Source organism: Pseudophryne corroboree, chromosome 1, assembly GCF_028390025.1.
Source record: "Pseudophryne corroboree isolate aPseCor3 chromosome 1, aPseCor3.hap2, whole genome shotgun sequence".
In the NCBI taxonomy this organism is placed as follows: domain Eukaryota; kingdom Metazoa; phylum Chordata; class Amphibia; order Anura; family Myobatrachidae; genus Pseudophryne; species Pseudophryne corroboree.
The window spans coordinates 1,124,980,389-1,124,996,150 of NC_086444.1; the positions used below are offsets into that span (position 1 = coordinate 1,124,980,389).

At 46.0% G+C, this 15,762-nt stretch overlaps 1 protein-coding gene across 6 annotated transcripts in view; it reads left to right on the forward strand.

The window, feature by feature from the left end:
- CLNK (cytokine dependent hematopoietic cell linker) overlaps positions 1-15,762 on the forward strand; it is a 411,995-nt gene that overhangs the window by 198,056 nt on the left and 198,177 nt on the right. For all 6 annotated transcript variants that reach the window (XR_010177777.1, XM_063923032.1, XM_063923023.1 and 3 more), the window contains one exon: positions 3,575-3,666. Coding sequence is in view for 5 of the 6 variants with exons in the window: in XM_063923032.1 (XP_063779102.1) it covers positions 3,575-3,666 (92 nt within the window). In the remaining variant the exon portion in view is untranslated. The remainder of the gene's footprint in view (positions 1-3,574; positions 3,667-15,762) is intronic.

Sequence of the window (15,762 nt, forward strand, 5' to 3'; positions counted from 1 at the left end):
AATATATACTAGCTGTTCTACCCATTCTTTGCACAGGTGTTTCTGATTTTCATGGTTGTAAATATAACTGAGTGTTAAAAATTGAGTAAATCTATAGAGATGTTAATTTGAGACATCTCAATGAAAGTAAATATTAATCCATGGTTCTAGGGATTACCCAAGGAGCAACCATAGCAGATACGGTAAAAAGTGACGGCACCATTTTTGTAGTTTATTAAATTCTAAACACTGGAGGTGCAATCCATATTTTGATCTGATTGTCTATTTATCGTTCACACAAGCCACGCATCAATAATGACGTCATTATGTCAGCCCCATTTTCATCCCCTTAGGGGAGGTTTATTAAAATTCTAATTACATACTTTTCCTTCTTCTCACCTGAAGAATACCTATGTTAAATTTCAGCTTCCCAACATATCGGGAAGTAAGAGAATTAGGGGTACAATTACTAAGCAGTGATAAGAGCGGAGAAGTGAGCAATTGGAGAAGTGCCCATGGCAACCAATCAGCACTGAAGTAACATCAATAATTTGCATACTATAAAATGATACAGAGCTGCTGATTGTTTGATGGGGCAACTTCTCCACTGGCTCACTTCTCCACTTTTATCACTGCTTAGTAAATGTTCCCCTTAGTGATGAGTTAATGAGTGAGGTAGTGAGTGAATAAGTGAGTGAGTGAGTGAGTGAGTGAGTTTTGTAATTTATTTAATTCTACACACTGGAGGTGCAATCCAAATGTTGATCCGATTATCCGTTTGGGCGCTATCATTCATTCAACGCAAGCCACGCATCAGTAATGACGTCATTATGTCAACCCCATTTTAATCCCCTTAGGGGAGGTTTATTACAATTCTAATTACGTAGTTTTCCTATTTCCCACCTGCAGAATACCTATGTTAGATTTCAGCTTCCTAACGTATCGGGAAGTAAGAGAATTAGTGATGAGTCAGTGAGTGAGGGCTCGTATATACAGTAGATAGATCGATCGATCGATCGATCGATAGATAGATATCTCAATATTACGGTTTTAGGGCCTAATTCAGAGTTGATCGCAGCAGGAAATATGTTAGCAGTTGGGCAAAACCATGTGCACTGCAGGGGGGCAGATATAACATGTGCAGAGAGAGTTAGATTTGGGTGGGGTGTGTTCAAACTGAAATCTAAATTGCAGTGTAAAAATAAAGCAGCCAGTATTTACCCTGCACAGAAACAATATAACCCACCCAAATCTAACTCTCTCTGCCCATGTTATATCTGCCACACCTGCAGTGCACATGGTTTTGCCCAACTGCTAACAAATTTGCTGCTGCGATAACTCTGAATTACCCCCTTAGTTTGAGTCACACACAAGACCAAAAGCGGACACATCCTATGATTCTCAGTAGACTAAGCATGCACTGAAGCTAGGTACACACTGGACGACATGTGTACCCAGCCGATCCGACAGGCGACGGAACCCGGCATGCAGCAAGTTCATACACACTTGCCACTGCCAGGTCCGACTTGGGGGAGCCATGCGACATGTTTCATTCTGCAGCTTGCATCACTAGTGATCGTGTTACAAATTTGGTAAATCTATAGTTTATTAAATTCTACACACTGGAGGTGCAATCCAAATTTTGATTCGATTGTCCATTTCGGCGTTATCATTCACACAACAAAAGTCACGCCTCCGTAATGATGTAATCATGTCAACCCTTTTTTCATCCCCTTAGGGGAGGTTTATTAAAATTCTAATTACATAGTTTTCCTATTTCCCACCTGCAGAATACCTATGTTATATTTCAGCTTCCTAACATATCGAGAAGTAAGAGAATTAGTGAGTGAGTGAGTGAGTGAGTGAGTGAGTGAGTGAGTGAGGTAGTAAGTGAATGAGTGAGTAAGGGCTTTCACATTTTTGTAGTTTATTTAATTCTACACACTAGTGGGGGTGTAGAATGTTATGCCGGCGCTTGGGATCCCGGCGCCCAGTATTCCGGTGCCGGGATCCCGACCGCCGTCATGCAGGCAGCGGGATGAGCGCAAAAGAGCCCCGGGCACGGTGCAGGCACGGTGGCGTATTTATTCTCCCTCCAGGGGAGGTTTTATTACAATTTAAATTATTTAGTTTTCCTACTTCTCACCTGAACAATACCTATGTTAAATTTCAGCTTCCTAATGTATCGGGATGTAAGAGAATTAGTGATGAGTGAGTGAGTGAGTCAGCCAGTCAGCCAGTCAGTCAGTGAGCGTGAAATGAGAACAGACCACTCCCTCTTGGTGCTAGTCTGTCACATCAAAATTCATAAATTCATATATGAATATAGCTCCACTGTAATTATAGAATGAAACATGTACCAAGTGTTATATTAACAACTAACAAATGTTTTAATTAAGACAAACACTTAATAAAATTGGTCAAAAATTAAAATGGTGAAACAAATTCTACCAAGATGGTGATGGGAGCCACAGGTATAACATGCAAGGTATTCCCGGGAAAAACACCCTGCACATGGCTCCGTGGGGTTTGTTTCCCAATGAAATGTTGAGTCCAAACGTCCTTGGAAGTCCGGGGGCACTGGTAGGTCCGACAGGGGGAGCCATACGACATGTTTTATTCTGCAGCTTGCATCAGCTTGCACCCCCGTCGGCTGTGCTGCAGGGGAATGTTGCTAGTGACCCGCAGGAGTGTGTATATCATGGCTAAACACTAGACAATGTACCCGATATGTCACTCCAATCTGCATCGGGTGACAAATTGTCTATTGTGTACCCAGCTTTAGAAAGCAGTCACAGACAGCGCATGCGCCTTGACGGAAGATACAAAAGTGGACAATTTGCTCTAAGCACGGTCGTTTCTCGCAGTCTGTGAAATTAGTGTTTCAGGTAAGTAGCTGCTTGATTACCGAGCAGACTCATGGAATAGATCATGGGCGTACAATCCCATTTCTGTGCTTGTTTAGGGTGTGTGTACAAAGATTGGACCCCTGTTTCAGACAGATCTTTTGCACTCGGCATGGGTTTGATACAAAGGATGAAGACTGCAGCTGTGGACAGGGCGGTCTTAACAGCATTGTAGGTCCTCGGCAATGCAATGCACTGGGGCTCCTACACACCCATTCATGGGAACCAATAAAAAACAATAATAATAACATGCCCCTCCTGCAGTCCTGCGCCATCTCTCCACATGACTTTATACAGTGAATGTCAGCCCTCTGATTGGTGAACAGCTCCAGCTATGCACCAATCAGCATGTTGACAGCCATTGACTGTCTGGCTGCTGGATAGGAGGGAGGTAGAAAATGCTGCCTGGCCTTTCTGATTGTGTGACCACCACCCACCCCTGCTCGAAGGCACCTACAATTGTGGGGCCCTTGGCAAGTGCCCAGTTGGCCAAAACATAAAGGTGGCCCTGACTGTGGACAGAAAAACAGTGGGTGGTGAGACCTTACCCATACTTCTTCACTTGCTGGTGTTTTGCATCTAACTTACCAGCAGTCACCTAATGTCTATTAATGAATGCATGGAAATTAACATTGTTTACTTTCCTACCTCATTACTCTATAAGTCACATTTTATGTTAATTTTTCCAGATGAATGGACTTTCAACAACACCAAACAGCAACATGAGATGCCACTAAGATGCCCAATACTCATTAACCCTCAGAACAACTGTGGAAGGAATGTAAGTGCACCTTACAAGACCCTTTTAATGGGACAGCAAAGAAATGTTGGCTGGGATGTTTCAAAATGGGATATTTAAAAATCACAATTTTATATGCAGATTTTTGTACAGTTTTCAAGCCATCTAATGTATCAAAAATATATTGATGTTAAAAATCAATTTAAAAAACAAAAAACTGATAGATATGAGACTAAAGTTCTGTTGATATACTGTAGCCTATTGGTATGGTGGCCACAATAGGCGCACAGCGGATGTAGGCCACACAGACAGTCCTTAATCAGGATGCTGAGTTTATTAATGAACAGCAGCCGCCATTCCCTGTTACTTTTCCTAAACGGTCTCAATCACGTTGCAAATGAATTCTCACTGCGAGCGACTTTACTAGGATGCCCCTTGTGCGTATGCAGTATGGCCGCGGCACATGCGCATTCTTACGATAATCGCTCAGTTGTGTGAACATTGCCATTGTACACAGATCCGAATCAGGCCCTATGCGTCTACACTGGTGGTCTTCAGTATGCCGACTGACGGGATCCCGGCGCACAGTATACCGGCGCCGGGATCCCGACAGCCGGCATACCGACACTTATTTTCCCTCGTGGGGGTCCACGACCCCCCTGGAGGGAGAATAAAATAGTGTGGCGCGCATAGCGAGCCACCGTGCCCGTAGCGTGGCGAGCGCAGCGAGCCCGCAAGGGGCTCATTTGCGCTCGCCACACTGTCGGTAAGCCGGCGGTCGGGCTCCCGGCGCCAGTATGCTGGTCGCCGGGAGCCCGACCGCCGGCATATCGTAGTGAACCCGTCTACACAGCACTGCATAACTCTACACAGTAAAGATGATGGCTGCAGTTTTCATCAGGTTGGAGGCTGCACCCTCTTGCAGACTCTGGGTCCTAGCAGAACTGGATTAAGGCCTTTGGGGGCCCAGGGTACTTAAGACAAGGGGGCCCTAAGGTCATATCACATTATTATGACCACCTCCTGCATTTGATGTCAGCAGCGCGAAGCCCATGAACTATGTCACGTGTCATGCGCTGGCTTGGTGGGTATATAAGGTGTGAGATAGGCCTCATGCGCACATATCACTCGTTGCTGTCTTGGGTAAAAGAGGCGATTTATCAGAATTGCAAAAAGGGGTGATTATCGTCCTTTGGTACAAGGGCGGCAGTATTTCTGAAACAGCGCAGTTTGTGAACTGTTCGCATGCTGCTGTGGTGGCGGTGTATCGTGGCTGGACAAATGGAACCATTGCAAATAACTAACGTGGAATTCACGGAGCACCACATGCCACTGATGTGAGAGGTGAACATCGGCTATGAAGGTGCGTGAGGGCCGAGCATGGAGCAGCTCACCGTCAAAATGCACCTGTGCCAACCTACCAGAATAATGTGACTTGACCGTGTATGTATGTATGTGTGTGTATATATATATATATATATATATATATATATATACACACATAGTCCAAGGTGGGCAGCACACACACAACCTTAAAGAAGTATTCCCAGTGCTCTCTGCTGGTACTCCCAGGCAAGGAGTGGAGGAGTGGAGCTAGGTTTATATAGTATAAAGTAGTGATGAGCGGGTTCGGTTCCTCGGAATACGAACCTGCCCGAACTTCACCTTTTTTTTACACGGGTCCGAGCGACTCGGATCCTCCCGCCTTGCTCGGTTAACCCGAGCGCGCCCGAACGTCATCATCCCGCTGTCGGATTCTCGCGAGACTCGGATTCTATATAAGGAGCCGCGCGTCGCCGCCATTTTTCACACGTGCATTGAGATTGATAGGGAGAGGACGTGTCTGGCGTCCTCTCCGTTGTATTAGAAAAAAAAAACTGAGTGACTTAGTTTTAATTGTGGGGAGGATTGGGGACGGGGAGCAGCTGTTAGGGACTGAGTACTGTGCAGGGTTTTGAGTTTAATCCGTTGTTTCTCTGCCTGAAAAAAAACGCTCCACCATATCTGTGCTCACTCAGTGTGCTGCACTGCTGCATGATATATCTGTGCTGAGTGCACTGCTCACACTGCCTAATTGTGGGGACTGGGGAGCAGTTATAGCAGGAGTACAGTGCACAGTTTTGCTGACAGTGACCACCAGTCCAGTATACGTTTGTCTGCCTGAAAAACACTGTGGTGTTTTTTTTTTTCTTTCTTCATGCTAGTTTGTTTAGCAGTCTGCTGACAGTGTCCACCAGGTCCGTTATACAGTATATTATATATATAATTAAGCACTAAGCAGCAGTACGGTAGGCCACGGCTGTACCTACCTCTGTGTCGTCAGTGCACTCGTCGTCCATAAGTATAAGTAATACTATACTATCCATCCATCTACATTGTATACCTGTGGTGTTTTTTTTTTCTTTCTTCATAGTTATACTAGTTTGTTTAGCAGTCTGCTGACAGTGTCCACCAGGTCCGTTATACAGTATATCATATATATAAGCACTAAGCAGCAGTACGGTAGGCCACGGCTGTACCTACCTCTGTGTCGTCACTCGTCGTCCATAAGTATAAGTAATACTATACTATCCATCCATCTACATTGTATACCTGTGGTGTTTTTTTTTTCTTTCTTCATACTAGTTTAGCAGTCTGCTGACACTGTCCACCAGGTCCGTTATACAGTATAATATCATATATATAAGCACTAAGCAGCAGTACGGTAGGCCACGGCTGTACCTACCTCTGTGTCGTCACTCGTCGTCCATAAGTATAAGTAATACTATACTATCCATCCATCTACATTGTATACCTGTGGTGTTTTTATTTTCTTTCTTCATACTAGTTTGTTTAGCAGTCTGCTGACAGTGTCCACCAGGTCCGTTATACAGTATATCATATATATAAGCACTAAGCAGCAGTACGGTAGGCCACGGCTGTACCTACCTCTGTGTCGTCAGTGCACTCGTCGTCCATAAGTATAAGTAATACTATACTATCCATCCATCTACATTGTATACCTGTAGTGTTTTTTTTTTCTTTCTTCATACTAGTTTGTTTAGCAGTCTGCTGACAGTGTCCACCAGGTCCGTTATACAGTATATCATATATATAAGCACTAAGCAGCAGTACGGTAGGCCACGGCTGTACCCACCTCTGTGTCGTCAGTCGTCGTCCATAAGTATAAGTAATACTATACTATCCATCCATCTACATTGTATACCTGTGGTGGCTTTTAGTTGTGCGCAAAATATGGAGAACAAAAATGTTGAGGTTAAAAAAATAGGGAAAGATCAAGATCCACTTCCACCTCGTGCTGAAGCTGCTGCCACTAGTCATGGCCGAGACGATGAAATGCCATCAACGTCGTCTGCCAAGGCCGATGCCCAATGTCATAGTACAGAGCATGTAAAATCCAAAACACAAAAGATCAGTAAAAAAATGACCCAAAAATCAAAATTAAAAGCGTCTGAGGAGAAGCGTAAACTTGCCAATATGCCATTTACGACACGGAGTGGCAAGGAACGGCTGAGACCCTGGCCTATGTTCATGGCTAGTGGTTCAGCTTCACATGAGGATGGAAGCACTCATCCTCTCGCTAGAAAAAAGAAAAGACTTGCGGCAAAAGCACAGCAAAGAACTGTGCGTTCTTCGAAATCACAAATCCCAAAGGAGAGACCAATTGTGTCGGTTGCGATGCCTGACCTTCCCAACACTGGACGGGAAGAGCTTGCGCCTTCCACCATTTGCACGCCCCCTGCAAGTGTTGAAAGGAGCACCCGCAGTCCAGTTCCTGATAGTGAAATTGAAGATGTCACTGTTGAAGTACACCAGGATGAGGATATGGGTGTTGCTTGGGCTGGGGAGGAAATTGACAAGGAGGATTCTGATGGTGAGGTGGTTTGTTTAAGTCAGGCACCCGGGGAGACACCTGTTGTCCGTGGGAGGAATATGGCCATTGACATGCCTGGTGAAAATACCAAAAAAATCAGCTCTTCAGTGTGGAAGTATTTCAACAGAAATGCGGACAACAGGTGTCAAGCCGTGTGTTGCCTTTGTCAAGCTGTAATAAGTAGGGGTAAGGACGTTAACCACCTCAGAACATCCTCCCTTATACGTCACCTGCAGCGCATTCATAATAAGTCAGTGACAAGTTCAAAAACTTTGGGCGACAGCGGAAGCAGTCCACTGACCAGTAAATCCCTTCCTCTTGTAACCAAGCTCACGCAAACCACACCACCAACTCCCTCAGTGTCAATTTCCTCCTTACCCAGGAAAGACAATAGTCCAGCAGGCCATGTCACTGGCAAGTCTGACGAGTCCTCTCCTGCCTGGGATTCCTCCGATGCATCCTTGAGTGTAATGCCTACTGCTGCTGGCGCTGCTGTTGTTGCTGCTGGGAGTCGATCGTCATCCTAGAGGGGAAGTCGGAAGACCACTTGTACTACTTCCAGTAAGCAATTGACTGTCCAACAGTCCTTTGCGAGGAAGATGAAATATCACAGCAGTCATCCTGCTGCAAAGCGGATAACTGAGGCCTTGACAACTATGTTGGTGTTAGACGTGCGTCCGGTATCCGCCGTTAGTTCACAGGGAACTAGACAATTTATTGAGGCAGTGTGCCCCCGTTACCAAATACCATCTAGGTTCCACTTCTCTAGGCAGGCGATACCGAGAATGTACACGGACGTCAGAAAAAGACTCACCAGTGTCCTAAAAAATACAGTTGTACCCAATGTCCACTTAACCACGGACATGTGGACAAGTGGAGCAGGGCAGACTCAGGACTACATGACTGTGACAGCCCACTGGGTAGATGTATTGCCTCCCGCTGCAAGAACAGCAGCGGCGGCACCAGTAGCAGGATCTCGCAAATGCCAACTCGTTCCTAGGCAGGCTACGCTTTGTATCACCGCTTTCCAGAATACGCACACAGCTGAAAACCTCTTACGGCAACTGAGGAAGATCATCGCAGAATGGCTTACCCCAATTGGACTCTCCTGGGGATTTGTGACATCGGACAACACCAGCAATATTGTGCGCGCATTACATCTGGGCAAATTCCAGCACGTCCCATGTTTTGCACATACCTTGAATTTGGTGGTGCAGAATTATTTAAAAAACGACAGGGGCGTGCAAGAGATGCTGTCGGTGGTCAGAAGAATTGCGGGCCACTTTCGGCGTGCAGGCACCGCGTACAGAAGACTGGAGCACCACCAAAAAAACCTGAACCTGCCCTGCCATCATCTGAAGCAAGAGGTGGTAACGAGGTGGAATTCAACCCTCTATATGCTTCAGAGGATGGAGGAGCAGCAAAAGGCCATTCAAGCCTATACATCTGGCCACGATATAGGCAAAGGAGGTGGAATGCACCTGTCTCAAGCGCAGTGGAGAATGATTTCAACGTTGTGCAAGGTTCTGCTGCCCTTTGAACTTGCCACACGTGAAGTCAGTTCAGACACTGCCAGCCTGAGTCAGGTCATTCCCCTCATCAGGCTTTTGCAGAAGAAGCTGGAGGCATTGAAGGAGGAGCTAAAACAGAGCGATTCCGCTAGGCATGTGGGACTTGTGGATGGAGACCTTCATTCGCTTAACCAGGATTCACGTGTGGTCAATCTGTTGAAATCAGAGCACTACATTTTGGCCACCGTGCTCGATCCTAGATTTAAAACCTACGTTGGATCTCTCTTTCCGGCAGACACAAGTCTGCAGGGGTTCAAAGAACTGCTGGTGAGAAAATTGTCAAGTCAAGCGGAACGCGACCTGTCAACATCTCCTCCTTCACATTCTCCCGCAACTGGGGGTGCGAGGAAAAGGCTACGAATTCCGAGCCCACCCGCTGGCGGTGATGCAGGGCAGTCTGGAGCGACTGCTGATGCTGACATCTGGTCCGGACTGAAGGACCTGCCAATGATTACTGACATGTCGTCTACTGTCACTGCATATGATTCTCTCACCATTGAAAGAATGGTGGAGGATTATATGAGTGACCGCATCCAAGTAGGCACGTCAGACAGTCCGTACGTATACTGGCAGGGAAAAGAGGCAATTTGGAGGCCCTTGCACAAACTGGCTTTATTCTACCTAAGTTGCCCTCCCTCCAGTGTGTACTCCGAAAGAGTGTTTAGTGCCGCCGCTCACCTTGTTAGCAATCGGCGTACGAGGTTACTTCCAGAAAATGTGGAGAAGATGATGTTCATTAAAATGAATTATAATCAATTACTCCATGGAGACATTCACCAGCAGCAATTGCCTCCAGAAAGTACACGGGGATCTGAGATGGTGGATTCCAGTGGGGTTGAATTAATAATCTGTGAGGAGGGGGATGTACACAGTGAAAGGGGTGATGAATCGGACGATGATGATGAGGTGGACATCTTGCCTCTGTAGAGCCAGTTTGTGCAAGGAAAGATTGATTGCTTCTTTTTTGGTGGGGGCCCAAACCAACCAGTCATTTCAGTCACAGTCGTGTGGCAGACCCTGTCGCTGAAATGATGGGTTGGTTAAAGTGTGCATGTCCTGTTTATACAACATAAGGGTGGGTGGGAGGGCCCAAGGACAATTCCATCTTGCACCTCTTTTTTCTTTCATTTTTCTTTGCGTCATGTGTTGTTTGGGGAGTATTTTTTTTGAAGGGCCATCCTGCCTGACACTGCAGTGCCACTCCTAGATGGGCCAGGTGTTTGTGTCGGCCACTTGTGTCACTTCGCTTAGTCACACAGCCACCTTGGTGCTCCTCTTTTTTCTTTGCATCATGTGCTGTTTGGGGACATTTTTTTGGAAGGGCCATCCTGTCTTGATTGACACTGCAGTGCCACTCCTAGATGGGCCAGGTGTTTGTGTCGGCCACTTGGGTCGCTTATCTTACTCACACAGCTACCTCATTGCGCCTCTTTTTTTTCTTCTTTGCGTCATGTGCTGTTTGGGGAGTAGTTTTTGGAAGGGCCATCCTGCCTGACACTGCAGTGCCACTCCTAGATGGGCCAGGTGTTTGTGTCGGCCACTTGGGTCGCTTATCTTACTCACACAGCTACCTCATTGCGCCTCTTTTTTTTCTTCTTTGCGTCATGTGCTGTTTGGGGAGTAGTTTTTGGAAGGGCCATCCTGCCTGACACTGCAGTGCCACTCCTAGATGGGCCAGGTGTTTGTGTCGGCCACTTGGGTCGCTTATCTTACTCACACAGCTACCTCATTGCGCCTCTTTTTTTTCTTCTTTGTGTCATGTGCTGTTTGGGGAGTAGTTTTTGGAAGGGCCATCCTGCCTGACACTGCAGTGCCACTCCTAGATGGGCCAGGTGTTTGTGTCGGCCACTTGGGTCGCTTATCTTACTCACACAGCTACCTCATTGCGCCTCTTTTTTTTCTTCTTTGCGTCATGTGCTGTTTGGGGAGTATTTTTTGGAAGGGCCATCCTGCCTGACACTGCAGTGCCACTCCTAGATGGGTCAGGTGTTTGTGTCGGCCACTTGTGTCGCTTAGCTTAGCCATCCAGCGACCTCGATGCAAATTTTAGGACTAAAAATAATATTGTGAGGTGTGAGGTGTTCAGAATAGACTGAAAATGAGTGGAAATTAAGGTTATTGAAGTTAATAATACTATGGGATCAAAATGACCCCCAAATTCTATGATTTAAGCTGTTTTTTAGGGTTTTTTTGTAAAAAACACCCGAATCCAAAACAAACCCGAATCCGACAAAAAAAATTCGGTGAGGTTTTGCCAAAACGCGTTCGAACCCAAAACACTGCCACGGAACCGAACCCAAAACCAAAACACAAAACCCGAAAAATTTCAGGTGCACATCCCTAGTATAAAGGTATATATAGTATATAGTATGTGTGTGTGTGTGTATATATATATATATATATATATATATATATATATATTAGTGATGTGCACCGGACATTTTTCGGGTTTTGTGTTTTTGGACTCGGTTCCGCGGCCGTGTTTTGGATTCGGACGCGTTTTGGCAAAACCTCACCGAAAATTTTTTGTCGGATTCGGGTGTGTTTTGGATTCGGGTGTTTTTTTAAAAAAAAACCTAAAAAACAGCTTAAATCATAGAATTTGGGGGTCATTTTGATCCCTTAGTATTATTAACCACAATAACCATAATTTCCACTCATTTCCAGTCTATTCTGAACACCTCACACCTCACAATATTATTTTAAGTCCTAAAATTTGCACCGAGGTCGCTGGATGGCTAAGCTAAGTGACACAAGTGGCCGACACAAACACCTGGCCCATCTAGGAGTGGCACTGCAGTGTCAGGCAGGATGGCACTTCAAAAAAATAGTCCCCAAACAGCACATGATGCAAAGAAAAAAAGAGGCGCACCAAGGTCGCTGCGTTACTAAGATAAGCGACACAAGTGGCCGACACAAACACCTGGCCCATCTAGGAATGGCACTGCAGTGTCAGACAGGATGGCACTTCAAAAAAATAGTCCCCAAACAGCACATGATGCAAAGAAAAAAAGAGGCGCACCAAGGTCGCTGTGTGACTAAGCTAAGCGACACAGGTGGCCGACACGAACACCTGGCCCATCTAGGAGTGGCACTGCAGTGTCAGACAGGATGGCACTTCAAAAAAATAGTCCCCAAACAGCACATGATGCAAAGAAAAAAAGAGGCGCACCAAGGTCGCTGTGTGACTAAGCTAAGCGACACAAGTGGCCGACACAAACACCTGGCCCATCTAGGAGTGGCACTGCAGTGTCAGGCAGGATGGCACTTCAAAAAAATTGTCCCCAAACAGCACATGATGCAAAGATAAAAAGAGACGCACCAAGGTCGCTGTGTGACTAAGCTAGTATACTTGACGACACAGAGGTAGGTAGAGCAGTGGCCTTCTGTACCGTAATGCTATATATTATATACTGGTGGTCAGCAAACTGTGCAAAACTGAAATGCACCACAGGTATGGATGGATAGTATACTTGACGACACAGAGGTAGGTACAGCAGTATCCTTCCGTACCGTACTGCTATATATAGTATACTGGTGGTCACTGTGTCAGCAAACTGCAAAACTAAAATGCACCACAGGTATAGAATGTAGATGGATAGTATACTTAATGAATGACGACACAGAGGTAGGTACAGCAGTGGCCTTCCGTACCGTACTGCTATATATACTGGTGGTCACTATGTCAGCAAACTGCAAAACTAAAATGTACCACAGGTATAGAATGTAGATGGATAGTATACTTAATGACGACACAGAGGTAGGTACAGCAGTGGCCTTCCGTACCGTACTGCTATATATAGTATACTGGTGGTCACTGTGTCAGCAAACTGCAAAACTAAAATGCACCACAGGTATAGAATGTAGATGGATAGTATACTTAATGACGACACAGAGGTAGGTACAGCAGTGGCCTTCCGTACCGTACTGCTATATATAGTATACTGGTGGTCACTGTGTCAGCAAACTGCAAAACTAAAATGCACCACAGGTATAGAATGTAGATGGATAGTATACTTAATGACGACACAGAGGTAGGTACAGCAGTGGCCTTCCGTACCGTACTGCTATATATACTGGTGGTCACTGTGTCAGCAAACTGCACAACTTAAATGCACCACAGGTATAGAATCTAGATGGATAGTATACTTAATGACGACACAGAGGTAGGTACAGCAGTGGCCTACTGTACCGTAATGCTATATATTATATACTGGTGGTCACTGGTCAGCAAAACTCTGCACTGTACTCCTCCTATATAATATTATACTGGTGGTCCCCAGTCCCCACAATAAAGCAGCACACTGAGCACAGATATGGAGTGTTTTTCAGGCAGACAACGTATACTGGTGGTCACTGTCAGCAAAACTCTGCACTGTACTCCTGCTATATAATACAGCTGCTCCCCAGTCCCCACAATTAAGCAGTGTGAGCACAGATATATGCAGCACACTGAGCACAGATATGGAGTGTTTTTCAGGCAGACAACGTATTACTGGTGGTCACTGTCAGCAAAACTCTGCACTGTACTCCTCCTATATACAGCTGCTCCCCAGTCCCCACAATTAAGTAATAAGCAAGCACAAAATATTTGCAATGCATCAACATAAACGGAGAGGACGCCAGCCACGTCCTCTCCCTAACATTTCCAATGCACGAGTGAAAATGGCGGCGACGCGCGGCTGCTTATATAGAATCCGAATCTCGCGAGAATCCAACAGCGGGATGATGACGTTCGGGCGCGCTCGGGTTACCCGAGCCATACGGGAGAATCCGAGTATGGCTCGGACACGTGTAAAAAGGGTGATGTTCGGGGGGGTTCGGTTTCCGAGAAACCGAACCCGCTCATCACTAATATATATATATATATATATATATATATATATATCATGGAAAAGAGGCACTCAATCAATCATGGTATATGAAAAAAAGTCTTATAAATTATATTTTCACCCAACAACGGGCATTTCAGGTGGAATCACATTGATGGTGGTGGCTCAGCAAAAACTCTTGAATAAAATACAGCATATGCAGCATCATAAAGTGCTTTTTGGTAAACAAATGTTTTGCTTGTAAAGAGGATATGAAAAAGATCAAACCAGTACGTCCGTCGACCTCGGTCCCATGTGGACCGTTCAAGACTCGCACACCAAGTAACAGTCACCCTCCATCATCCAGAGCCATCTGCAAGCACATGGCTCTGGATGATGGAGGGTGACTGTTACTTGGTGTGCGAGTCTTGAACGGTCCACATGGGACCGAGGTCGACGGACGTACTGGTTTGATCTTTTTCATATCCTCTTTACAAGCAAAACATTTGTTTACCAAAAAGCACTTTATGATGCTGCATATGCTGTATTCTATTCAAGAGTTTTTGCTGAGCCACCACCATCAATGTGATTCCACCTGAAATGCCCGTTGTTGGGTGAAAATAAAATTTATAAGACTTTTTTTCATATACCATGATTGATTGAGTGCCTCTTTTCCATGATATATTTTTACTGGACCATCAAGGAACAGATTACAGGAAGCTCCTGGATGTACTAGTATTTAAAAGTGTGCAAATGTTTATATGTAGCTTTATATATATATATATATATATATATATATATATGTAGTGTGTCTATACCACATATGACACAGAGAATACAATTTAAATACAGCCAGCCTTACTGTTCTTTTTGTTCTGCTGCTGTGTCTGTCCCAGGGACGTGCAGTCAGGGGAGGCAGGGGTGGCAGTGCCTCACCTGTCATTACTGATTAAAATAATACAAAGAAGATACTTATGACACATATTCTGTGTCATAAGTAACTTCCTAATATTAATATAATTGTTGTTATTCATTAAATTAGGTTGGGAGGCACTGATAGCAATGCCTCCCGTAGACAATGGGAACGGGATAGAGCAGGGGGGGAAGGGGGGGGGGGGCGGGGGGCAAGCACTGGGCTGTAAAAGCCCATTGAAAAAAGGGAAGAAAGCGGCACATATACAAATGCCTCTTTGACAGGGACGGGCTTTCAGCACACATCAAAGCCCGCCCCTGTCAGCGGACAGATATGATCGGACAGCGGATCCAGTGCTGGATCCGCTGGTCCAATTACCCATAAGCGGCGGTGGGACAAGGCACTCAGATCTGCTAATGAGTGCTATTAGTGTCCCTTTCACTCATTCCCCTGATCTGCTGCTGCTGGGAGCCTGATGGGAGCTTCCTTTTCCTACGTTACCAGAGCTGGATTGAGGGGGGAGAGGGGGGAAGCATCCACAGGACAGGGCTACACAGACGCGGGTGTTTCGAAAACCGGACCGGACCAGATTCCGGAACTCCGGACAAGACCTGCTCCCCGCAGCGACCCCTGCCGCTGAGGAGCTTTGTATGCGCGTTCCCGTCCGGGGGGGGGGGGGGTGTCACTAGCAGGCTGTCAGCGGGGACCGGGAAGACGGAGAGCGAGAGTGTTTAGAGCCGGCTGGGCTGCTGCTCCCTGGAGACTGTCAGCCTTGCACACACAGCGGATGGGTCCGTGCGCTGCTGTGTGTGGGGAGACACGACAGCCTCCTACCCCACTGCTGCTGTGCCCGGACAGAGAGAGGGAGGGGGGAGCAGCACAGGGAGATGCTGGTGCTGTGCTGCATACAGATCATATATATAACCACTTGCTGCATACGGGGAGGGGGGGGGGGTGTATTTGTGTGCA